Below are 25928 nucleotides of genomic sequence, written 5' to 3' on the forward strand. Positions count from 1 at the left end.
AATTACTTTTGCGCTCTAGAGGTGCAATTATTTCAAGCTCCATGAGAGACACAATTCTTTTGTGCTCCATGGGGGGTGCAATTCTTTTGCGCTCCAGGGTGCAATTATTTGTGCTCCAGAGCGCAATTATTCTGAGCTCTACAGGGGGTGCAATTATCTCAAGCTCCACAAGGGGTGAAATTATCTGTATTCCATGGGGGGGACAATTATTTTGAGTTCCATAAGGGATGCAATTCTTTTGCACTCCACAGGGGGCGCAATTCTTTTGCACTCCACAGGGGGCACAATTCTTTCAAGTGCCACTGTATGTACCTTGTGCTTTGATAGGGTTACAAATAGTCTGTGTCCAGCATTGTTTCAATGTCAGAGTGCGCCCAATGTGAAATGGGCACGAAATGTCATGTCAGAGTGCACCCAATGTGAATGCACATCAAATGTGCGCACTAAGTATGCATCTGCACCTGTTATTTTTCAGTGTGTATTTCCACCCATTATTCTTTTGCATGAAATGTTGAGTGCGCCCAATGTGAATGGGCATGTGAGTGGGCGCCAAGTCACTATATTCCCATGGCATTTATTTTGCACAAAAAATATGCGCCCCCCCAATTGTAGTAAATGTGTGGACCAAAGTAGTTTGTAGCTGCCCTGCTGAATGACATCATGTGCCCCACTGAAACAATTTTTTTGCGCCAAATGATGTTTGGACTTTGTCAAAATTTGGCCATGTCTGGTATATTTTCCAGCTCAGGGTGTGGGGGAAGAAGCTTGAATGTACAAATTTAGTATCATTAGAGTTGTATAAATGTCCTCTATCGATCTATACCTATTAGAAAAGCACCAGTAGTTGTGTAAATATTTTATGGCAGCAAAAGACTTGAAAGATGTTGGAAGGGCCAAGCAAACAAAGGCAAACATTCCGATAATTCTACAAGTTCATGCTACAAAACATGGGGGAAGAAGCTTGGATGCCCAAACAAGCTGGAATCATAATTTAGACGCAATTCAGCATCTACTGATACCATTTTTTAGAGCAACGGTTGTTTGTGGCCAACCGAATTCAATACTCAGCTGTTTTGTCTAGGCTGTCACACTCTCACAAGTGTGATTTTTCTGTCAAGCATGTTGCGTTGATTATTGTCCAGAGCTTTGCAGTGCTCTTCTTCGTTTCTTAAGGCTCAGCCAAAAGTTACAGAGAAAGATAACTATATATTGGATAAAAGTAGCTGTAGGTTACTGGCTGAGAGCCATCTTGCAAATCTATGGAATCCATCCCGAAAATTCATGAAATCCATCCACCATTCCAGGAATTCCATCTTCAATTCCTGTAGATTAAACCAGGAAGTGTACTTCTGGAGCCCAGAGCCCAGCCTATATCCTGTACCATCCAAGAGAGTGAAATATGGGGCATTGGGAGGCACCAATGTGATTTGGGAGTGACCTGGAGGGTGGGGGAGAATGGGAAGGCAGTAAAAAATGCGAAATATGAGAGAGCATGGGGAGTATCATCACCTACCCATGTCTGGACACCTTAGAAAGTCAGGATAGGACCATAAAATGTTTTGGAAATGGGAGGAGAATGGGATGGCAGAGAAAAATGCGAAATAGGAGAGAGCATGAGAGGTATCATCACCTACCCATGTCTGGACACCTTAGAAAGTCAGAATAGAACAGATTGAGCGCACTCTGATGGGCACATTCTGATGGGCGCACTCTGATGGGCGCACTCTGATGGGCGCACTCTGATGGGCGCACTCTGACATTTGGTGCACATTCCCATTGGGCGCTCTCCAAATACGCAGATGCACACTTGTTGCAGGTATATACTAACTTGGCACCCACTCACATTTGGCACACCTTCACATTGGGCTCATATTTCATTTGGTGCACATTCACATTGGGCACACTCTGACATTTCGTGTGCATTCACATTGGGCACACTCGGATATTTCATGTGTATTCACATTGGGCGCACTCTGACATTTCATGAAGAAAAATAATAGGCGCAAATACACACTTGGCGCCCACTCATGTTTGGTGGAAATCCACATGGCAAAATTGGTGCACAAAATAATGGGCACAGATACACATTGGAATATAATGGGCGCAGATACGCACTTGGTATTGACAGTTATGGTGCCCACCTGAAGCACCAATGGGCATGAGAATCTGACACTGACAGTGTCTTGGTGCCCACTCACATTTGTATTCACTACACAATGCTGGACACAGGCTATTTGTGACCCTGTCAACAGCACAAGGTACATACAGTGGCACTTGAAAGAATTGTGCCCCCTGTGGAGTGTACATCCCTCATGGAGCTCGAAATAATTGCACCCCCCATGGAATGCAAATAATTTCGCCCCTCGTGGAGCTCGAGATAATTGCACCCCCTGTAGAGCTCAGAATAATTGCACCCCCATGCAGCGCAAAAGACTTGTGCCTCTCATGGAGCTTGAAATAATTGCACCTCTAGAGCACAAAATAATTGCGCCCCATAGAGTGCAAAATAATTGCTCCCCCATAGAGCACAAGTAATTGCTCCCTGGAGCGCAAAAGAATTGCGCCTCGTGCCCTCTGTAGAGCCCAAAATAATTGTGCTTCCCTGGAGCACAAAAGAATTGCTAGAGCACAAAATAATTGCGCCCCATAGAGCGCAAAATAATTGCTCCCCCATAGAGCACAAGTAATTGCGCCCTGGGGCGCAAAAGAATTGTGCCTCATGCCCTCTGTAGAGCTCAAAATAATTGTGCTTCCCTGGAGCACAAAAGAATTGCTAGAGCACAAAATAATTGCGCCACATAGAGTGCAAAATAATTGCTCCCCCATAGAGCACAAGTAATTGCGCCCTGGAGCGCAAAAGAATTGCGCCTCATGCCCTCTGTAGAGCTCGAAATAATTGTGCTTCCCTGGAGCACAAAAGAATTGCGCCCATTGTGGAGCTTGAAATATTTGCGCCTCTACAGCACAAAATAATTGCACCCCCCATAGAGTGCAAATAATTGTGCCCCTTGTGGAGCTCAAAATAATTGTGCCTGTAGAGCGCAAAATAATTGCACAGGTTAGGACTCACCAATGAGACCAATGGGTGTAGTGCATCAGTGCCATAAATCCCTGCCAAAGTGGGCCAGGCATTTACTACAATTGGGGGGGCACATATTTTTTGTGCAAAATAAATGCCATAGGAACATAGTGACTTGGCACCCATTCACATACACATTCACATTGGGCACACTTGACATTTCATGCAAAAAGATAATGGGTGGAAATACAACTGGAGAATAACAGACACAGATGCATACTTAGTGCAGGTACAAGTGATTTGGCACCCACTTACATTTGGTGAACATTCACATTGGGTGCACTGACATTTTGTGTGCATTCACATTGAGCGCACTCTGACATCTGGTGCCCATTCACATTGGGCACACTCTGACAATTGGTGCCCATTCACATTGGGTGCACTTTTCATGCATTCACATTGGGTACACTCTGATGGGCGCACTCTGACATTTGGTGCCCATTCACATTCCAACATTTCATGCATTCACATTGGGCGCACTCTGATATTTCAGGCACATTCATGTTGGGTGCACTCTGATGGGCGTACTCTGACAGTTGGTTCACATTTACATTGGGTGCACTTTTCATGCATTCACATTGGGCACACTGACATTTCGTGCAGAAAAATAATCACTGACATTTTGTGCCCATTCACATTCCAACATTTCATACATTCACATTGGGCACACTGATATTTTGTGCACATTCACATTGGGTGCACTCTGATGGGCACACTCTGGCATTTGGTTCACATTTACATTGGGCGCACTGACATTTGGTGCCCATTCACATTGGGCGCACTTTGATGGGTGCACTCTGACCTTTGGTGCACATTCACATTGGGCACAGCACACTCTGACATTGAAACAATGCTGGATACAGACTATTTGTGACCCTATCAACAGCACAAGGTACATACAGTAGTACTTGAAAGAATTGTGCGCCCTGTGGAGCACAAAATAATTGCACCCCCTGTGGAGTGCAAAAGAATTGCATCCCTTATGGAGCTCAAAATAATTGTCCCCCCCATGGAATGCAAATAATTTCGCCCCTCATGGAGCTCGGAGCTCGAGATAATTGTGCCCCCTGTAGCGCTCAGAATAATTGCGCCCCCATGGAGCACAAAAGAATTGCGCCTCTTGTGGAGCTTGAAATAATTGCACCTCTAGAGCACAAATAATTGCACCCCCATAGAGTGCAAATAATTGCGCCCCTTGCAGAGCTCAAAATAATTTCGCCTGTAGAGCGCAAAATAATAATGGCATTGGTGCAAAGTGTGGGTTATTTTCAATAGGAGCACCCATTATTGGCAGGCGCCCACCTGTTCGGCCCAGCCATCACTATGGATGATTTGTTGAGATGTCGGCCGAGTCCGCTGGCCCCATATGGTATGAAGCATTGTCAAGTTCGGTTGGTCCATTTGGTAAGGGCTAGGGTCACTGTCATATGTGCTTTTGCGACTTCAAGTTGGAGCTCTGTATCCACCACCCCGATTGACTGGACCGGTTCGTGTGTTCCAAGCGTATCCGACCCCTTCAAAGTCGCTTCCCGATCCATTACCTCCTCTTCTGAATGTGTCTGCTGGATAATGGGGGGCAGCGGTTTCTCCCATCCCCCGTCGGCCGGAGCAGCGAGAACATCGCCTTCACGATTGATAACGATATCTCTCCCGTCTGGACATAACCTTCCTCTGAGGACGTCAAGCTCCTTTAAGAGCCTGTGATAAGCTGCTTGAAATTCCCACTCCGTCCTCTGAAATTCCCTCTCCCTCCTCGTGAGCTTCCTTGCCATTTCCTTCAGCTCCTTATTCTCCATACATTGAAGGCGATTCGTCTCGGATAGTTTGTAGAGCTGCACCGATTGCGCATCATAGCGCTCTAGCAGTGCCGTCATCAAGGCATCCATCTCGACGGTAAAGACGGGTTCTGCTAGATTGAAAGTCAAACGTACAATCATTGAGAAGGGTAAGCTCAGGCGTCACTACAATTCTCGTCCATCTGGCCATTATCGTTTTCGCGCGTCAATGCAGCTGCTCTTTCAACCTCTCGAATTCTGTACGCCGCTGACAAGAAGGGAGGGACCTGCTTTTCCATAGGATCCGCATGAGAAAGAGATGACATGATTACTTGCATGAATTACGCACCCAAACACAATCTTGTGTTTGCCCGCATTGAAGGGACCGGAATTAGAAAAAGGGATACAGACCTTTCGGAAATTCATGTCCACGTGTTTTTTTTTGTGAAAGAAATAAAATAAATTGTATAAATGTAAAAATTGCTGCGCTGTCGTGTTCTCGCTCTGCAATGCATTTATGGCGAGTGTTTACCATCATATTAGTGCAGAGAGAGACCTCCAGTTCATTGAATTAGGGTGGGACACCAATGAAATTGCCAAGAAATTGCTGCCACCTTTTGTGTCTCGGAAAAAAGCATTGAGCGAGCTATGCAACCCATTGGCACGGCATAGTAAATTAGTCACTCCGAAATCCTTTGTAGACACTCATACGAAGATACTGACGCGTACTATTCGGTGAGGACCCCGTTCTCCATGCCTCGCTTGAGAGGAATGCCCATCTCAGCACCCTTTCTGCCCTCACTTGTAATCACCCAGACAACAGCGAATGTCTTGCCCTCTTGCGAGGAAGCTTTAGGTTGCCAGCTCCAACTTGTGTCATCCACCCTCCAGCCCTTCACCCCCCCATTCTAATCCTCGCAACAGGTCTGACGGGCAGGTCACGGTCATCGTGACGTTCCCCTGGCGCATATACACAATCTTGCACTGTATCACCGCACAAAACTCTTCTGTCACCTCGTTGCAATTTGATAAACGGTGGCTGGCGACGGTGGGAACGATGGGTGGGTGAGGCTGTTCGAAACAGAGACGGGGATTCGGGAATTACGTGCGGGATTTGAGTGGGCCCGGGGAGAGTTTGGAAGGTAGATAGATGACTAGACCGTGACTGCCACTGACTGGACCTATCATAGTATGGCTCACATCCTCCCCAACATCCTCTGAATCTGGCCGCCCACCCCTCCCTTCCGCTCCAGGAGGTACAGGAATTTGAGAGGTTCATTGTCGCCAGAGACTCAGAGTTGTCAGACAGAGTTGTCGGACATAGTGACAGGTAAAGGGATGTTGGAACACCCGGAAATAGAGATCGACGGGCTAGTCGCGTACGCGCTATAGACGACACCAGTCAGTTTTGCAATTATTCAATTTATTTTATTTTTTTGTGAAAAAAAGAATAAATTTCCGAAAGGTCTGTATTGGCCCTGATTGATATTGGAGCCGAAATTTGCCTCTGGTCCTCTGGATGTAAAGCGCCGTTGAAACCCCCACCTCGCAGATCTAACATTTCCGAAATGATATTCCAACTAAACTTGCGCTTACCGAGAAGGAATCGTTATTTCCATTAACACTCGCGCCGTTTGGAGAGTGTCACTCGACTTCACTGCTTAACTTGGTACATTGCTGGGGATGTAGGAACCTCTGCACCAATGTCACCATCCACTACGCCCAAAACCTCCATGAGATCAGCTCGGCCGAACATATGCGCAGCTTGTACGGCGCTCGGTGTTCCAAGACGCGGGTCGGCTCCTTTCGCAGCCAGGAGGTGAACCACACGATTATGTGCTTTAAACACGGCGCCAGCTATCATGGATTGACCGAGGTCATTGAGCCGATTGGTGTCAGCGCCCCTATTTAGGAGTTCTTCCGTGAGGTCTGCGTGGCCTGCGTATGATGCCAACATCAACAATGTGTTGCCTAAACTTGAGTGTGGTCTATAAAAATGCTGGTAGTTCATAAAGAAGAGACGTCACCTTTATCGTTCGTAAGATTTACAGGAAGTCCTGCGTCGATAGCGGATAACAAAAGCGACGAATCACCTGTACGAGCAGCATTGAACATTCGTTGCGCAAAATCGAGGGTATCTGGTGGCAAGGTAGACACATCGAGCTTCTGATCCCCTGCGATCGCCTACGACAGAAAGCGTTAACTCGCAGTGTAGTCTAACAAGAGAGGCAATCACCATGAGAGGGCACAATGGGAGATTGCGTTCGAAGAAAATTGCTGAGAATTTATGGGCGTGACGCGTATTACATAAGCATCTAAGAACATCCAAACTTTACAGGGGAGCTACATAATTCGTACAGATCGAGACAAAAGACAAGAACATTCAAAAAAAATAAGCCCCGGTCAGCGAACAAGGCGATCAATTCCAGCAGGAACCTACCCAGTCAACGATTAGATCAGAGCTGAAGGACAGTCCTTTAAAACAAATAGACGCACCGTCCATCCGTGTGTAGCGGCGGCTCGCTTGAATCCAACAAGCGAATCAGAGACGCTGTAGGGCCTGGAGAGCGGCATGAGAAAGTAACCCAATGAGAAGAGATTTTCATTACTGATTCCAATTGTTCGCTAGACGCGCAGGTTTCGGATCCAGGTTTGAGATGGCTAACTTGATTTGCAGCAAGACGGCAGAGATACTAATCGACGTTCATGTATCATATCCAAGCCCCATTTGAACGACCACGTACCTGTAACTGGGGAGCCAGCCTTTTGCAATTGTTAGGCTACTTTGGCTGATTTTAGAAATGAAGAGGATTCACCATCCGACGTAAGCAGATCCATACAAATTGAACCACCTATGATGCCGAGAAAAGAACAATTTTTAAATTCTGGCATATCTGCTTACCTCCAGTGATATGGCCTCCCCCTCCTTGGATGAATGGTAGGAAACGGGGCGTGATGATTCTGAAAAACGGAGGGGATATTGGAAAGGCGGGCGGAAAACGTATCTCGAAGACAATCGAGTTGAGTTTCCTAAAGCGATCATGGTTAGAAATTTCCAAGGGACAAAATAAAACGGAGTTACTTGTCCTTCAAATCTTTCGCAATCGGCAGCTTTGGGTCAAAAGAGTGCATCTCAACAATCCACTGGAAAAGGTTGTCTCCAACGAGGTTGGGCGGCATGTACCAGCCCAACTCTCGTAAACACGGCGCCATCTCCTGTTCGTCCAACATGGCTTTCAGCTCTCTCTGAACCGCCGCTGTGGAGCTACGCGTCGATTCGAATGGCGGAGGCATGAGGTTCTCAACAACGCTGTTGACCCATTTTTCGTCGTGCTTCCAATCGTTTTTGGGTCTGACAATAGGCGCTTTAGCTTTAGCTGGAGCGGAAACGGGGACGCGATAATCTTCATCGTCACTCCCATCGATGACGATAGCCTCGGACGCTGCCGCTTTAGAAGAATCAATATGGAAGATCGCCATGTCTTCCACATCTGGGTCTTCTAGAACGAAGTCTGTAGCCCGCGCATCGAGAAGGTGTTTGATTTGGTAGGAGGGATCGGGAATCTCGATAGATTTCCCAGATACCGTTGTAGGATGTGTAGGATCGAGTTTAACGACGGGAATTTGGTCCTTCTTCGCTTTGTGTTTGGATTTTGGTTCAGGGGCGATGGTGAGTCCATCCGAGTCGTTGAGGCCCTTGAGAAGCAGATAGCGGCTATTGGAAGTTATTTTATATCAACACGTCAATATATAGGCGACTGACCACATGATCCAATGTGTGTCCTTTACCACAAGATATGGGTTGGAGCTTACAAATTTGGCTGGCAAGTTTACAACTTCCGCCAATGCTACACAGTTGGTAGGGCTGGTTTGGCTTTTACTCCATGTAGATCGGGCAGGCTGCGCGTAGCTGCCCATGGATACCTGCGCATCCTTTGCAAGGTATACACCTATTTTTGCGTTAAATTTGATCGTAGATTACATGTAAAATGAAAACCGACCGTCCCCGTACGCTCGGCCATGCGCAACCGACTTGTACCAGAGGCCGTGACGAACGATCTTTCCCAGAATGAGTTAGATTACTTCGCTGAATGGAGGATGCTTACAGAATGCCAATTTTTGAGTGGAGAACCGTGGAACGCCTACACACGGATATCAGTGGCCGCAAGGATGAGGCGGTAAATATACTGACATAAAGGACGGGGAACTTTTGGGCATGCTTATCAGAGTTAACTGCCTCTTCTATTGCGGTTTTGAACTTGGCTTCCGCATCGGGCGCGCCCACGCTCAATCTAAATTGTCGCCAATTCGGGTCTGACGGATATCAGAGGTGAAATGAGGTAAAGCGGAGAAAATTCTGACCCAAATTTTTGATCAACTCTTGACCCGAAGTGATTTCTTCAATATAAGCCGTGCACGAAGCAACACACCTGACATCTCTTGTAAAAAGATCCCAACGTTTGAAAAATGTCTCACCACCGGAGTACAGACCACGCTGCAGGCAGAATTAAAGGATTGATTTCCTTCAATTTTGGCTTTGATTTTCCAGCTTTTACTTTCCTCTCAAGATGTCTCTTCATATCGTCCACCTGAAAGAAAATATTCTATATGATGGAAAAATACCACAAGCCAAGACGTACCGAAGGAAGACTATCGATGAGCTTGGCGATGCACCCCCTCATCTGCGCAAAGCAATAGTCGAGCATCATAGAGTGAATGATAGGCGAGAGTTACCTGAACGGCATCCATCTGGTCGAATTCACAAAGACCGTCTTCATCGGCTTCTATGAGCTTCGGTTCAAGCGTCGTGGTTTGCTGCCCACCGGCGGAGTATTGGTACTGTTGTGCGTAAGAACCGGTCACAGTGGTGCTTGAAGCCGCAGGAGCTGCTTGGGAAGGGTGCGGTACTTGCAATCCCATCCCGATAGGGAAAGGGTGGTCCATAGCACCCTCAGCTGCTGAAGTGTACGCCAAAGAAACCAGAAGATCGACTGTTCTTGGATTATGTATAATTTCATACTAGTCTCGGAATAAGGAACGAAAAATGAACGACAAACGTAATAACTTACCTCCAGTGAAGGGCCTTGATTTAGAGAGTAATACTGGTATGAGCACAACTTGGAATCGCAAACATAGGGCTTCAGAGCCTCGAAGTCGACATCCAGCTTGTTGTGGCACACAATACAATATCGCGTGCAAAGCTAGGGCGAATACTTAACTCGGATGTGACGAAACCATACTATACACATACCGCAAGACGACGAATCAGATAGCAGAACGCTGTAAGTGGCAGATTGATAGGCTCGTCTTTTCCAAGGCCAGCCAGAGGGTCGTGAGGTAAGTGGGTTGTCCTAGCGAGTTTGATCTCTGCCCTGTCAGCCTCAAGGATCGCCTAGCGTAGCAAGGTCAGAAGTGTGGAGACGAAGTAATCGTATTTGCAGATCACCGGTTTTTTCAAATTTAAAACGTCGTCCGGCTTCATCTGGGACTTCTCTACTTCATTCAGCAAGACTTCGGCGCCTGCCCACCCAAGAGCGTACTTCCTTCGCAGCTGAACAACCTTGAGAAATGCCTGGTCGATCAAAGACTCAAGCGAACTGCTCAAGCTGAACCGGTCGAAGCGTCCCTCATCTTCCTCCGGTTCTTCTTCTTCGACACTTTCTGGGGCGAGGTCCATAGGTGTGTCAATGTCCCAGTCGTACATTTGCTGCTGCTGCGCCAGCTTCTCCGCTTGCAGACGCAATTCATCCTCGGCATCTTGTATGATCAAACCATGCCTCCGAACCGCTTCCTGAACCTGATCTCTTCCCGGCTTGTACCTCTGACTGAGGCCGACCTTGAAGGAGAGAGTAGCGCCAATCATGTGCGCAGCCGAGGTATAGGTGCCGTCAGCCGTGATCACCGGATATACACCTCGAAAACCCGATATCAAAAGAGTTAGATGCTGAGAACGAGAAAGAAGACGGCGGTCCCAAGCCATCAAGGCGCGAGGCGGGATTGAGTCCGCCAAAGTAATCACCGGAAGAGATACTGAAAGAACAAAGTCGTCTCCACCGAGTCGAATAAACCCTGGGCGATATTCCGTCGCCACAATGTCAACAAAATTCCTGCAGAGATGTGACATATGTGCGGAAGATCAGAAGGTACAGAAACGTACTCTTGCAATTTGAATAACAGAGTGTTGGGTTCGACTTTCGTAGAACCAACATCAAATTCGTCATAGTCATCGTAATCATCATAATCATCCCCCGATTGTGCTTCATCCTCTTCATCGGTAGTATCATGTTTACGCGCTTTGGATTCCACTTGAGTGCTGACGCCAATCGCCCTCGCTACGGAAGAGATGAACTCTTCAATTGTTTCTGTGATTGGGCGCGGAAGCTCCTCAGCTATGCCGTCAATTACTCTCTGGAGCCGAGATGAGATATCAGCGTCAGGTGAATAGCAGAATAGCGAGTGGCTGCCCGGATACTCAGAAGTATCTACTCAAGCGTGAGGTTTATTACACCAAGCTAGACAACGCGTATCATGATTCACCTGAAACGAGAAAATTTGCGGAGACAACATGCTTTCCTCCTTGTTCGATGACAATTTCAAAAGCACCCTCATCATCTCCTGGTCTGACCTCTAGATATCAACCAGACCCATTGGCATGCGTTCAAATTACATCAATTCTCACTCACTTGTGAGTTTAAGCCCATGGAGAAGAAGTCCAGCGCCGCATGCCTCCTTCGTATCCGCGAGGTCTGCCGTGAATCGTTTCCTGCCCTTCAAATGCGCGTTCCTGTTGGGATCATACGAATCCCGAACTTTCGGCGTATCAATCGCTTGCACCGGATGTATATATTCAGGATCTACATCCATTCTATCACCCCGAATGGCGACATTGTGTTGGGATCCTTCAGAACAGGAGATCGCGACGGATCGATGAAGAAGTGAGTTCACAACGCGTTTTAAACGCGTCTTGACCATGGAGAACGATGTCAAGACATACCTAGACCTGTCTTCTGTCGTTTCGACGCGGGTTTCTCCTGACTCAGCAGCTCCGAATCGACAGCTGGTGCGTTATGCGCTAGTTTGCTTCTGGTAACCAAAGGCATTTCGATGTTGGACCTATGACGGTGGTTCAAGTATAGAGAACAAACACGAGGACGCCAGGCTGTGCGGAGACCCTCCGAGCACAAACGTTCTTTAAGCGCTCAAAGAACGTAATAATTTGAGTCACAATTGTCACGTGAAACTTGAAAGGAACCGAAATGGGAGAAAATCAAGGGAAACGAACGAAGGCTCTGAAGTTATGTCTGGAACAGTCACAGGTTTTTTAAGATGTACATCCAAGAAGTAGGGTACTTTACAGTGACTACATATGTGAAATCGTAGATCAAGAGCTTGCAAGAGTTGTTCAATTTTGACAGATTTATTTCAATTTTGAATACATAGATCTATCGTTGATCTATGATACTGTTGATAGTATAGGTACAACTTTTTTGCACATGAATATGCTAATAAAATACCTCAGAGTATGTATGTGGAAGCACTTGACTTGCACTTCTTCCTAATGGCGTGTTGATGCACCACAGGCAACAAAAAAAGAATCAATGGGAAAATATAAATTGACAAGCGCAACAACGTGAAAGGTGGGATTCAGTCAATTATTCATATTTTCCTGACAGGAAAAGAGGAAATTGGCTTGGATTAAATCATATATAATTTTTATGGCAAAAAGAATTGTGAAAGGTAACCAAAATTGTGCATGAAAGTATCGGTAAGCACTAAATAGTGGCAAATTGATGCTCAAAACAAATGGAATTTTCCTTCCCAATGGTTCAAAAATGCATTCTAGGTCTAAATCGGTCTGCTCACAATTTTTCACAAGCAAAAAGTGATATTCACATATTTTTCAAGTCTATAGTAGGAGCTCGAGCAGCTGCCTATTTGGGTGTTAATGTTTAACTACATTACGAGACATTTTGCTTATCAAATGACCACACAAGTAGAAGTAAACATAGAATACGAATTTTTTTTCTGTGGAAAAATTTGTATAGGCCGTGTTCAAAATTTACACAAATAACACCAGATTAGGCATTAAGTTGAGACTGAGCCATATTGAGGCATTTTTTAAATTTTATGAGGGCGGCTGAACAAACCTGCACTTTTGTTTCAAGATTTCCAGGTCGTCATACTACACTGAAACGAAACTTCCACTCCAATCCTAGTCTCATTGTTTGACAGTTAGCTGTGGACAAAAATAACTTTTTTATGTGTAGACCCAATTTTCTCAATAAATCTTCAACTATTGTCAAAGATCTTGCAAAATCTTTGAAGAAATTAGCCATATGAAAATATGAGGCAGAGATCTTTGAAGATCATCAAAGATTTCAAATTTTTTACCTTTCATTTGTTTGTTGTCAGTTGTTTGCTTTGATAAGATCTTCAAGATTCTTCCTTCCCTTGGTATAATTTCAATGGAAGATCTTCAACAATCTTTGCTTTTTGCTATTTAATGTCGTCTATAATCCTCAAGAATCTTTGAGAATATTGCAGAAATTAGGATAACAAATTATCTACATTTGTAAAGATCTTAAAGAATCTTGACATCTTGTTTTCAATTGTTTATCGGGCCAAGGCATTGATGTACAGTCTGGATCTTTCTGGCTTGCTATTCTAGTGACCACTGCTCTTCAACATTGCGCAAACTTGAATTTCTAAACACATCACTCTACTTCATGTCTGAGGTTGAGTCTGAGCAGTTGAAAAACATCAGAGCTGCTTATCTTGTCCTGAGTGACCAGGTGAGAACTGCTCTAAGAACCCAACTTGGAGATGCTGCCAGGCTTTCCAAGCAGTGGACAGATGCCCTTCATCTGCTTCAGGCAGCTGAGCCAGTGAGCTTGCAAATGCTTTGATGGTTTTAAAGTTTCTAAGTACATTAACAGCACCAGCATCACTTTCCAAGTGCAGAGTATGCAACTCTACAACAGAGCATCAATGTGATGGCTGCAGCACTTGATCAAGTGTGTCATCAATCTTCTGATCCTCAGGAGGGAGCCTCTCTTGTTGTTTCTACTCGCTCGAGCAATGGCAGGTGAGGATGACCTCATGTTGAGATTGACTCTATCTTTCTTCAGGAGGCCCTGAATCTTTGTGGACCATCAGGCCTTCAGCCAGTTCTTGGATGCAATGCATGTACAATCTGTTGGAGGGCACTTGAACAGGGCCTTGTTTCACCTGGAGAGCCAGTTTTCATATCTCATACCCTCCAGATGGACAAATAACATCTGTCCGTACACAATCCAACCGCAAATCATCCAGTGACATCACAGATGCTCAGCTTGATGCATTAATCACAAATATTCTGGAAATATTTCCTGCCTTTGGCCAATGTATGATTGCTGGGCGGCTAGCTGCTAGTGGGCATCACATAACACAAGAGCGTATAATTGCTTCTTATTTGCATGTCCACGGTTCCCCTGGAAGCTTTGGTGATTGCAGCATCCATCGTAAAGTATACAAAGTCGCTGGCGCCAATTCACTCTGGCATCATGATGGTCAGCATGGTGTGTTTCATGAATGTCTTAGCTTGTGCCACTTCTAATATCTATTGTTGAAAACAGGCCTCATTTGGTTTGGTATAGTCAACCACACTTTTACTGATGGAAAAGGGTGGTTCATCACTGGGAATGGCATCAGCGACAACAATCGAGCAGAGACTGTCCTCCAAATCTTTCTCAAGGCAATCGAAAAACATGGATGTCCAAGTTGCATGTATGGTGATCATGGCACTGAGAACTTGTTGGTTGCTCAGTGGATGGAGGATCATTGTGGTCCTGGACGAGGATCATATATCTGGGGCAGGTCAGCAGAGTCTCTGCTGGAATGGCAAAGTTGATTTCAATCTGATTAAAAAACATCAGGAGTGTCCACAATACAAGGATTGAGTGTCTCTGGTATGATGTCACCCACAGCTTTGGCCAGAAATGGAAGAATTTCTTCCTTGAGCTTGAGGTTCACCATGGACTCAATCCGCGATGTCGTACCGACATTTGGCTACTGCACCACCTCTTTCTTCATGAAATACAGGCTGACTCAGATGAGTGGGTTGAAGCTTGGAATTCCCATAAACTCCAAATATGTGGGGAGCGTGAGTGCAGTCCATGCAACATATTTCTTTTCAGCATGGTCCAAGATGGTCCTCGTGGTCTGCAGTATATCCAAGAACCACCTGATGAACAAGTTGAAGATCCAGCACTGTATGGCATTGATTGGAAGGTTGCCGATGACCCAGAGTTGATGAACCATCTATTGACAGAAAATCTCCAGGACTGGGATGAAGAGAATCCTTTCCCTTTCCCTTCATCACAGCCTCCTACACTCTCTCATGTCCCTTGTGAGCCACCTGATTGCCCCTTATTGATGGAGCAACTCCATCTTCTCGATGAGACGCTGGCATTGAGAGTCAACATTCACTCTAGGAACATGGAGATTAGACAGCTTGTGTGGGTTGAAGCATTAAGTATCTTTAGATACATGATTTCACAGTCTTAGCTTTCTGTATTGATTTTCAATTAGCCCAACTCACTGACTGTCCATGCTCCTGTCCCCTTCATATTAGCACTTATACACAATTTACAATTCACACTGTAAATTCAAGCAAATAACTATACTTATGTGCCTTTTCCTTTGGCCCTGCTTATGTGTTACATACCTGACATGTCACAAATTGTCACAAAGCCTGAAACCTATCTTGCTCTTACATTACCCTGCATTCATGTCTCTGGATCATTTTTTCAAAGGCCATGGTGATACCCTTTTTGTATGAGTGTTGATACAACACACTGAAGAAATGCACTAGTTTCAGGCAGTGAATCAGAGCAAGTTGAAGCACACAACATCAATGCCAACATGCCTAATGACTCAGACCAAGGTGCAACATCTGTACTTATGATACAGAGTGAGTATAAATCCATAAGATATGACATTTCTCATGTGCTTCCTGTACAGATTCCCAAGCTATCATGGAAGTTTTTGGAAGTTTTGGAGCAGCTCATATGGATTTTCAAGGTATTTAGTCAGGTTCATGTGCTGGATCACAGGCTAAGGCTCTACATAGTGTTCGAAAGTCCGGTTAGGTCCGGTTATTGGGTGCCCAGGGGCTCTAACCGAGACCGAGACCAGTTAGCCTTTGTCCCGAAACCTAAAATAACCTAACCGGACCACAACTAACTGGTTACGGTCGGTTATTTGCAGTTACTAACCGGTTAGGACCGAAAAATAAAGAATCGGTTATAACAAGGCAAATAAAGAATCGGTTATAACAAGGCAAATATGCTCATGTTTACTTATTTCTGCATATTCTAGCTTTAAAACGAGCCCAAGAACGCTAAAATCGGTGAAGAATTGACATATTTATGCAATTATCCTTGAAAGTCTACACATTTGAGTGATATTTTAGAGATTTGACCGTAACTTAGTCAAATTTTAAGCGTTTTCGATGTTCTCAAGTGCGTTTTGAAGGTGTATAATAGGGCTGGTTATAACCGGTTGTAACCGGTTATTTAACGGTTAGTTAACCGCAAAATAACCGGTTATTCCATTTTCAAAATCAACTAACCCTAACCGCGGTTAGGTTAGTGTTGCAGTTAGGTCCGGTTATTTTCCGGTTATTTTCCGGTTAACTAACCTAACTTTCAAACACTAGCTCTACATGTACAGATGCTATATTCCCTTCACAACATGTCGTAGTTTGGAGTTTTTTTGGCTGCAAATAGCACTCTGTATGTTGGGTAAATTTGTTGCTCGAGGACAAAGTCTTGGATTGATAGGAGTAATTACTCTAGATAACATCATAACCGGCAACTTGCTGTAAATGCCCAGTTGTTATGATGTCATCACCCTCAAGCTTGAGGGTTGCTGGCACAGCCTCCAGCTATCTTGTTCATCAACACAAACACAAAACACTCTCCTCCAGCATAGTTGGTGAGTTTGTCCTTTAATTATGCGTTATTTCGGAGGCTGTCCCTCAAACGTACCTGGTATGATTTATGCAGGGTTTGATTTTAAAAGGGGAATCAAGGGCAATACTGAGTTTGGGAATTTGAGGATGGGGTGTATATGCTGCTTCTGGCTTTTATACTCTGCTGGTTTAGCTAAGCACTATGATATCTCTCTGCCATATTGACTATGAATAAAAGCTTCAAAACTCCTAAGATCAGGGAAGATAGCCAGCTATGACATCATACCATTGAACAGCAAGTTACCGATTCATTTGAATCACCGGATGTAAGAGGGCCAGAGAACCAACACATAACTGTTACACCAAAAGGCAGATAACTGAACAGTTAATTGTTCAGTCACACGGTTCTATATATGGTGTTGGACCCTGATCCTGTAGGTTACGGCACAGTAGGTAAGCCGACCAGGATTACACCGGACTTCCAAATGCAGACATAAAGCTTGGTGTGTTCCTGTGACTGGATCATATGATCATTACATAATGCCCTTCTCCATGGCTGGCCAAAAATTAAGAGAGACAAAGAAAGCTGAAGATCTTTGAAATGAATTCCATTCTTTACAAAAGTGCTGGAGAATATGGAAGATCTTTGAATATATACAAGATCTTTAGCAATCTAGTATATCTTTGACAATTATTGGAGAAGTATAGATTCTTCAAGATTCTTGACTATTTGTCGCCTTAGAAAATCAACAATCTTCAAAGATCTTCAAAGATCCTCCACAATCTTCAAAGATCTTCTGAGATCTTCAACAATCTTTCAAGATCTTCGTGAAAAATTCATGGGTTTCAAGAAAATTTTATTTTTGTCCACAGCTAACCTTCATATCATTGCCTCAGCAATCAACAACTTTTGCAGTGGTGCTCACGAATCTGCTCTTGACCAGATGGTTATTACGTGTTTCAGGTTTCTTAAACAATGTGGTCTAGATTACATATCGCACTACTCAGCTTTCTCATAATTACCAAGCTATAAGCGGGGTTAGGCGGGGCTATGTAGCTGATTTGCCTCCATGGAAGTAAGGAAAGGAATTGGTACGAGAACAAGAATTTTCCAGACTACTGTGGTATTTCGACCGACTGTTCGGTCACTCGTCACATCGGGCGATGAACTGAACAGATCTGGCGCTTGTCACGCGTCACTTGGGAGGTCGAATAGGGTGAATTTTACCCTAAAAAGGAAAGTTTCTTATTTTTTCTCCGCTGCGCGGCATACAACTATTACAATTTTCTTTTGGCCACGAGTTGCACAGATGAGAGGTTGTGGAGGAGGCTGCAAGACGGTTGCTGGCAGATGCCATATCAACTGCCCAACAAACACTTGTCGCTGGCTGAACACTTTCATTGCTCTGTCACACGCTCATCAGGATTTCGAACACCCCTCCCATCTGTTCGAGGCCGTCACGCGTCACATTGGCTGAACAGTTGGTCGAAATACCACAGTAGATCATTAATTAAACTTTTATGCTATATGCTGACGTGAAAGCTCATTTCCCTGGTAGAGGCGACGGTGGTGAATCTCTTGAGGGGTAATCAATGGAGAGAGACAAAGGGGGATGAATGTGCCTCACGTCTGCTTAGTAGCCCACAAATCCGGGCAATCTCTGTTGCTGTGTTGTATGACCACTCAAATTGCTACGCGCCGTCGAGTCCTATTCGACGAAACAATCAATCTGAATGGAAGACTCGACGCCGAGCATACGCTAGAGAGTGCTCACCTGCCCAGTGCAGCGATAAGCTCTTGCAAAAGCCTGACTCTCCTCTGACGTCAAAACTCCTTGCTGCACAAGAGAAGCTAGACATCGCTGAAGGGACGGAGCGTCGATGACGCTTGTAATATCGAGCGGCTCTTCTCTTCCCGGTGGGTGCGAAATGGAATATGGAATGAGATCGTAGATGGACAGCAATGTCAACAACCGAAGTCGCAGTGCCTCATAATTTGGGGCTGGTGAAGCGTTCTGTGGGGAGTGCATCGTAGGTATTGTCATCTGGAATCGAGAGTGTGACAAAGCGAGAAAGGCAGGGCATGCTGGGGTGTTATAAAGCGTTGGATCAAATGAGGCAAACCGTTCAAAGGGAAGTGTGGGTTCGAGTGTGCATGACACCCCAAATGGCGGTTGAATCGGCAATTGGCGTGAAGTTTCGACGGAAAGCTATCCACACAGGTTAGAAGGCGACCCGATAGAGGTCACTGAAGGAGGAAACTTGCAGGGGCAATTGGAGAGTGAATGAGAGTTTACCGCCTGGGTGAAGCACGGGAGCAGGAACCTGGCTGAACGTGGAAAGGGACCAGGTCCCTGTGATTTGGGTCTGAGGACGATTCTCGGCCGAATGGGGTAGCGAAAACGGCGGGCGGAAACTCTATCAAAGATTACGACCGAGATTGAATCAGCGAGATTGAGTCTGAGTCGGAGCGAGTATGAGGATGCCAATCTTAACGATACCCATCGATGATCTACGGAACTAAATTTCAAGTTCGGAGCGGGGTGAGTACGGGTGTGGACTGGGGCGATCCCTTTTGTCAGCAGTTTGATTCCAAAATATGTCAGCGGCGCCGCAGCTGCTAGGAGACGTGATTTACATTAAAGCGTGTCAAAAATGTTTACGAAGTATGAACGCACATTATCTTCGCGAGTTACAAACATCGGAGCTGGAGTGAGCGTGAAGAGCCGCCAGCGGAATCCGATGACCCGTTCTGATTCGGAAACTAACTAATAGCGAGAGTAGCAGACGAGATGTTCCAAGAATGCCTACCGACGTACTGACCCGATAGGTGCCATAATGGAAGCACGCGGCGGAACATATGTTCAAACGAATAGCATGCTAGTTGAAATGTCACAAGCCTTGTCCCTTTTCGAGCATTTGTCGACATGGTGAGAATACGCCTTAACTCCGCAGAGAAACAGGATCCCCGAAAGTCCCCATAGAGGATGGTCTCCAGCCTGAAAAGAAATCTGGAAAATGGGTGCTTAGGCCAGGTCCAAAGCGGACAAGGTTTGGGGGGTCAGCGCTTCAGCAGTGAAAGGCCGAGTCGAGGTCCAGACACATTTCGACCGGGAGACAAATTTTGAGCGGGTCTTGATTTTTTTCTGCAGACTTGGGACTAGATTTAACGAAATCAACTTCGATCAAGACGATTTTGGACAAACGGGTGTTGGGAAAGCCGTAAACGTACAAAAAAATCCGGGTTTGAGCCCCGTGAGAAACGCTATTTTGGGTTGACCGTTGGAAAGCCGGTTTTGTTGGAGACAAAAAAGTCGGAATTTTGACAGCCTCTGAGGGAGCTTTCAGGGTCCTAGAGAAAAACAAGAATGATAAGAGCCCGACTTTGGAGTTCACATAATGCCGGAAGCAGCAAAAATGTCCCAGTAGACAACCGGATGGGAACAGTCGGGGTGGGGAAACCTGCGGGATGAAGGCTGAAGGCCAGGGAATCGGGATCGATCGCAGTTGAAATGAGTGCGGCCTTTGACGCCCATACTCCTCGGCCAGCGCACCACAGTCACTGACGACTTCACGGCGTCATGTCTGATTCATCGTACAACTGCGGCATCGTCAACGTTGAACATAGTTGAAAAGTTCGTAATATCAACTTTGAGATAAGCAAGCTGGAGCATGTCGGCACGTGACGATACCAAGATTCATCCGGCCATTCGTTGAGATGCCGCTTACCACACTAGTACTCCACCCGTCAGACCAACACGCATTGAAAAATCTGCATATGGGATATATAAGAGGGTAGGTCCAGTCTAAAAACGAACGAAGAAACCCGCCGCCACGGAGCATATTCGGAGGAATGACTGATGAGCACAGCATTGCTCACTAGCAGCCTTAACTCCGAACAAGCGCCAAACCCGACAGAACAACGAGCGCTCAAAGGGCGGTGAATTCCCGATCCGAAGACTTAGGATCCAACGTGATATACTCCTCAGAATTTGGGACCTCCGATGGTGCCCGCGTACTCGAAATGCCGAAGGCTTCGGCAAAATTCTTCCTAGGCGGGCCCTGTGAATCCTCCTCCTCCTCGGAACGCTGACCATGAGCAGACGGCTTGCCCAGGACATAATCGATAAAGAATTTGAAGGAGTCAATGATCTCAAGCGCGAAGTCGGCTACAAAAGCAATGAGAATGGGCTCCATTGTGTCATGTGTGATTTACCATAGTTGATTCTGTTATTCGTAAGGGAAGGATTGTCAGGAGCTGCGGATGTCAGAAAGGCGGTTCAACGCACGAATCCCAAAGGGGTCGCCAGATGCTCGTTGCCAGGGCGCCTTCTTCTCGGTGGTATTCCGCGGGAGTGTACGCCCACCACATCAATATGGCGAAAAACACCATCTTTCACCCGATAAGTCAGGTCAAAGGATCGCACGGAGAGGGGAGAAAGAAGTACCTCAATACAGATAGTCAGGGCGTTCAGGCCGTCGGCAATATTTGTGGCAGTCCAATATCTTGTGGCTAAATTCATCGGTCAGTAGTGAAGTAGCATGTCCCATTGGAGTTCTTGATCACCCTTGATGACCCTTCCTTCCAATGCACTGAACTTTTACAATGATCAATATCCGATAGCTGCCCAGAATCAAGGCAAATCATGCTCACCACAAATGATTGGTAGAAAGTAAACATCACTATCAACTTGATGGACAAAAATTTGGCCAGTGGGCGGCGGTTTTTGAGCTCATCCGCAGTAAGACCGTAGAACATGAGAAGCCCGTAGAGGGCTACACTGCGAAGTTCGTTAATGAGATATACTCGAGGAAGATGGACAGGCACACCTAATACTAATAAAGTCGATAGCAGATAACCAGACAGAGGCGAATCGCCAATTGAAGCCTCCCGCCTCACAAAGTACATCGTAACTTTGGGCGATAATGCCCGCTATTGAAACAGCTAGAAATAGTGTAAAGGCAACGAGCAATGTGGAAACAGATGCAGTTCTTACCGGGCCGAATAATGACATATTGTAAAACAAACCACTAGCAATGCTCAGCCAAATTTCGCCTAGCAGTAACAATCAACTTTACCTTGACGGTGTACATGAAGTAGACCTGAAGGAGCAAAAGTTTAGATTGACACGCGAGGTGGAATGGTGATGTCAAACCTTAGTGGGCCGATATCGCCAACAGCAGAACTAAGGGTAATGGCACGGGATAAGCTGACTGCCTGTACAAGACAAAAGAAACACCGACAGGAAAAGGGAGAGGGCGTTTGTCTTTTCGTGCGATAGCTTTTTCAGCCGAATGTCCCGTTGCCGTGGAGGCGACATAGTCAATTAGAAGAAGACTAGTTCAAGGACAAGTAAGTCTAGGGCACCATTTCTAACCAAAAGAAACTCACAGAAAAGCACTGATCGTTACGGCCTAATGAATCAATTCTAAGATGCAGGTTTGAAGGATAGTCACGGAAGCACGGAACCTCATAAACTGCAGGACGTTATTTCGAGTCACACGAGTGGAGAGAGGAGCAGCAAACGCACCAACTTCAATGAGAGAGTAGTAGGTATAATCCCGGAAAAAGCGGTATGAGAAGAAGGATATAATGGCGTAGACTGGTGGCATGTACAATATCCGTATACTGTGAGCATAGGTGAGCCGATGTCAGCTGGGGCCGAGAAGCACATAGACGGACATTTGTCGCTGCTGTGAACGATTGGTATAATTCCTTCCGACCAATCAGCTCATGGGAACGTATGAATCCATCCTCATCGAAATCACACCTAAAATGCTGAACAACCGTGATGGCAGATATTAAAACTGTCTGTAGCAGGGTTAAAACTGACGGAATGGAACATGGAACATAGAACGCATCACAGACGCACCAGCAGAGCGCAAGATCCCGCAATCGTCCATCCTATCTTATGGGCGTCCCAGTGTATCCCATTGGGGTCCCAGAAAGTGCTTTGATCAACGTCAACAGCATTGTCGGAAGCCGTGCAGCCCATGGGTACCGACGATGTATCGCGAGGGTTAGATGTTACAATTATTATGTCAGTCAAGACTAGCCAGGGAAAGGGGAAAAGCCCGTAGGGACGACGGGGAGCGCTTGTGAGGAGGAACGTGGACGGGTGTTGGTTGATTTCTCATTTTGTTCACGGCATGTTTTTCATGGCCGAGTTATTGTAAGGGTCAACCTTGATTTGGAAGAAAGGCTGTTCTCCATCACCGGATTCGGCGTGTATCCGCCTTCCCGGGCTTCATGGCGTCATCCATAATGCGGGCCAAATGCGGCCACGATTTTCTTGGATTTTACACCAAAAACGCCCATATTCAAGGGGAGCATCAGGCCCCAGGACCAACAGAATCCCTCAAGCAAAACCAAGACTCAGGAACTTCTCCAATCGGTCCTGCGAAGCTTTGAAGGGAGAACCTGTCATTCTTCTCGTTGAAAACGCGACCTATAATCCCAATATAATCCTCCAGTTCAACGTTTTGTACAATACATACGGAGTCATACACGTCTGAAACAAAATACGCCGACATCCAACAAATGGAGTTTCGTCAACAAAATCATTTGGGGCACTTCGCGTCTCACGAAGGGCATTTCTATACACGCCAGGAAGGAATTCCAACACGCCAGAGCAAACTCGACAACTCAAGCAGCGGCAGCCTTTCTCCTCCTAAACATAACCCTCCCATTCCTATCCGGCACAACACTACTCTCAATAAACATATTCGCCGGACGAGGGCCCCCATTCTCCAACCTGACATCATAGTTCAAAATTACATGCGCAAGCATCGACTTGAGCTCCGTGACTGCGAAGAAACGTCCAGGGCTAGAACAAAAGGTCACACACATCAATACACTTCGAAGGAGGGAAGAGAGAAAAAGGCGCACCAAGTTGGCCTCCCATGCCCAAACGCCATATAATCCAAAGTTGGAATAGCCATAAGTGGCTGCTTCAAACCCCCCTCCCGAACGAATCGGAACCCATCAAACACATGCGCGTTGGCGTAGTGCGCCTCGTCGTGGTGCACCGACCACGAGTTTGCGCTGAGCGAGCTGCCAGCAGGGATACACGTCCCGTCAGAGAGTGTGAAGTCTTTGAGTACTTTTCTTCCAAGAGATACTGGATTTTGAGATACAGTTTCAGCAAGGAGAAAGAGGAAGATGGAACAAGGAGACTCACCAACAGCCATCCCGTCAAACCTTTGCGACTCGCGCAAAAAGCTATCAACTTTATACATCTTAGTAACCGTATTCTTCGTCCATCCCTGATTCTCAATGAGCGCTTCGATCTCTTCGCGCATGGGTTGGATGTACTCTGGTTTAGTAGCCAAGTCGTACAGTGCATGCGTAAATGCCTGAAACGACTCAATGAGCATGTAAGTTCAAAGGTGGATAATGAGACGGAGGAGGACCTGAGACGTGGTATGGATGGAGGCAAATGTGACCAGGAGCGTGCGTACATCTAGATCGTGTACGGTACGTTCTTCTGGTCTAGGGTGACCGTCTAACAGCCATGAGAGGAGGTCATTCTGCATTCGGCGCAATGAGCGCGCTGAAATGGCCACAATGAAAAAGAATAGTTACAGGTTTACCAGGCCAATCACGACCATGCAACCTCTCTTGCTTAAGCCTCTCCTCGACCAATGGAGCCATGAGCCTCTTCGTCCTTTCAACTGTTCCGTGGATATCGGTAAAGATCCTGCCTCCTAACCTACACGCGGAGAGGGGTTAAAAGGAATGTAAGGTTAATAGAGGAAATGATACGCACGGCCGCAAGAAAACAGGCAAGAAATTGAGGATCCGCGATTTGACGATCTCCATGGTAGCATGGACGCATAAAAGACGGTATTCTTCGTTCCTACCTATATATCCGCATCCATTAATGACCGTCCAGACACAGAAAAAAAGAAAGAGCGAGAACTCACAAAGCGGAAGCCCAACAAAAAATCTCGCAGATATCTTGGATACAATCTCTAGGGAGGTATCATACGCGGGTAACGTCACCCATTCTACAGGTGTAATTCCAAAACCATCAATAACTCCTCAGTGAATGAGGTAAACGAAACGAACCTTCCCCCTGACTCGGAAGCGGAACGGCCTTATCAAAAGCCAACACCATCTCCTCCTTGATATCCTCAAAACAAGGCTCCACATTCCTCGCAAGCTGGCTGCGTAGAATGTGGATGTGATACGGGTCTCGGGAGACTTGTGGTCCGAATGTATAATCAAATTGGAAGAACTGTTTACGCCGGGTGGGTGTCAGCGTTAGAAGAAAAGGAAGGGGATGAAAGAAATGCGCAGCGCACCCCAGAAATACTCCTAGTAAACGAAATATACTCTTCACTCGCTCTCCGCATATCATCCACCAACTTGGGGCCGTTGACGATGACGAGCCAGCTTTCTAGTAAGGGGACTTTAAATGCTCTGTCTGGGTACTGTGTCGTTCGATCCCCGTTAGTGCTGGCTCGAGTGACAGGGGGAAGCAAGGACGAAGGGAAGGAAAGACAAGACGCATACCTTTGCATAACCCTCCAACACAATCTCCTTACCCGCCCAGATCCATCGGATCGCAGAAAAGAAGGAGAAGAGGTGGGAGGAGTAGCCTATTGTTGGGATGTGGTCGAGCTGTGGGTTGGGGGTGGGTTGTCAGTGTCAGTCTGGACAGACAGGGAGGTAACTCACCGGATGTCTCTTCAAGAACCACTTATATATAAAATACAACGTCAAAGTGAGGAAGAGCCATTGCTTCCACGAGAGTTCTGAGGGATCCATCTTCATGCCAGACAGAGTCTTCGCATACGGTAGAGTCACAGGCAAAGGCAAAGGTGAGGTGATGTGGAAAGACGACATCTGTGTGTACGTCCCATTTCATCGATATCAGTATATAACACAACGTAGCGCCAGACCCATGCCGGATCTGAGTACTCCGAAAGGAAGACCTAACCAGAAAAAAAACGACAGTCCTGAACACGAAGTGGAGGGCCAGGACCTTAGACTGGGTCGTAGGAGGTGTGAGGTCGCTGGATTGAGGAATGATGTCGATGAGGTGAGATGGTGCCTTGGGATGACATATCCTACTTGGGTTCATTCTAATTTCTCAATTGTCAATACAATATGTTG

The 25928-nt window shown here is 46.1% G+C and overlaps 4 protein-coding genes across 4 annotated transcripts; all 4 read right to left on the reverse strand.

The window, feature by feature from the left end:
• Positions 1–7257: 7257 nt before the first annotated feature.
• Positions 7258–11718, reverse strand: LACBIDRAFT_307176 (uncharacterized protein; the record flags this gene model as incomplete). Its single annotated transcript, XM_001885883.1, has 21 exons — positions 7258–7290; positions 7351–7414; positions 7464–7547; positions 7599–7617; positions 7671–7706; positions 7757–7884; positions 7937–8569; positions 8618–8804; positions 8856–8913; positions 8961–8996; positions 9047–9168; positions 9217–9284; positions 9331–9443; positions 9495–9536; positions 9589–9873; positions 9924–10055; positions 10106–10246; positions 10301–10961; positions 11012–11336; positions 11392–11481; positions 11538–11718. 21 exons carry the CDS (start codon positions 11716–11718, stop codon positions 7258–7260), a joined length of 3438 nt encoding a protein of 1145 aa, XP_001885918.1.
• A 6723-nt stretch (positions 11719–18441) lies between these two features.
• Positions 18442–19736, reverse strand: LACBIDRAFT_331464 (uncharacterized protein; the record flags this gene model as incomplete). Its single annotated transcript, XM_001885884.1, has 4 exons — positions 18442–18516; positions 18583–19017; positions 19105–19297; positions 19627–19736. The coding sequence occupies 4 exons, from the start codon at positions 19734–19736 to the stop codon at positions 18442–18444; spliced, it is 813 nt and encodes a 270-aa protein (XP_001885919.1).
• Positions 19737–20555: 819 nt separating this feature from the next.
• Positions 20556–22985, reverse strand: LACBIDRAFT_295223 (uncharacterized protein). Its single transcript, XM_001885885.1, has 17 exons — positions 22681–22985; positions 22579–22619; positions 22491–22523; positions 22339–22436; positions 22278–22285; positions 22200–22222; positions 22052–22145; positions 21964–21993; positions 21887–21910; positions 21805–21838; positions 21638–21752; positions 21462–21588; positions 21375–21405; positions 21256–21320; positions 21097–21200; positions 21024–21034; positions 20556–20976 (listed from the first exon to the last, which is right to left on the reverse strand). The coding sequence occupies exons 1-17, from the start codon at positions 22801–22803 to the stop codon at positions 20738–20740; spliced, it is 1200 nt and encodes a 399-aa protein (XP_001885920.1). The 5' UTR covers positions 22804–22985; the 3' UTR covers positions 20556–20737.
• Positions 22986–23453: 468 nt separating this feature from the next.
• Positions 23454–25580, reverse strand: LACBIDRAFT_253329 (uncharacterized protein; the record flags this gene model as incomplete). The annotated part of the gene is made up of 11 exons (XM_001885886.1): positions 23454–23634; positions 23697–23928; positions 23989–24163; positions 24221–24337; positions 24393–24519; positions 24577–24666; positions 24730–24817; positions 24879–25047; positions 25115–25243; positions 25326–25433; positions 25491–25580. The coding sequence occupies 11 exons, from the start codon at positions 25578–25580 to the stop codon at positions 23454–23456; spliced, it is 1506 nt and encodes a 501-aa protein (XP_001885921.1).
• Positions 25581–25928: the final 348 nt, after the last annotated feature.

Source organism: Laccaria bicolor, genomic scaffold (assembly GCF_000143565.1).
Source record: "Laccaria bicolor S238N-H82 LACBIscaffold_34 genomic scaffold, whole genome shotgun sequence".
Classification (NCBI taxonomy): Eukaryota; Fungi; Basidiomycota; class Agaricomycetes; order Agaricales; family Hydnangiaceae; genus Laccaria; species Laccaria bicolor.

What these genes read in the sequence shown, in the direction of transcription:
- LACBIDRAFT_295223 (XM_001885885.1), bottom strand. Translation starts at nt 22,803, where the DNA reads ATGGGCTGCACGGCTTCCGACAATGCTGTTGACGTTGATCAAAGCACT. An exon ending in AACGCCCTCTCCCTTTTCCT is followed by an intron (nt 21,994 to 22,051) that starts GTCGGTGTTTCT and finishes CATTACCCTTAG; the next exon opens with TTCTGCTGTTGGCGATATCG. An exon ending in ACTTCATGTACACCGTCAAG is followed by an intron (nt 21,839 to 21,886) that starts GTAAAGTTGATT and finishes GAGCATTGCTAG; the next exon opens with TGGTTTGTTTTACAATATGT.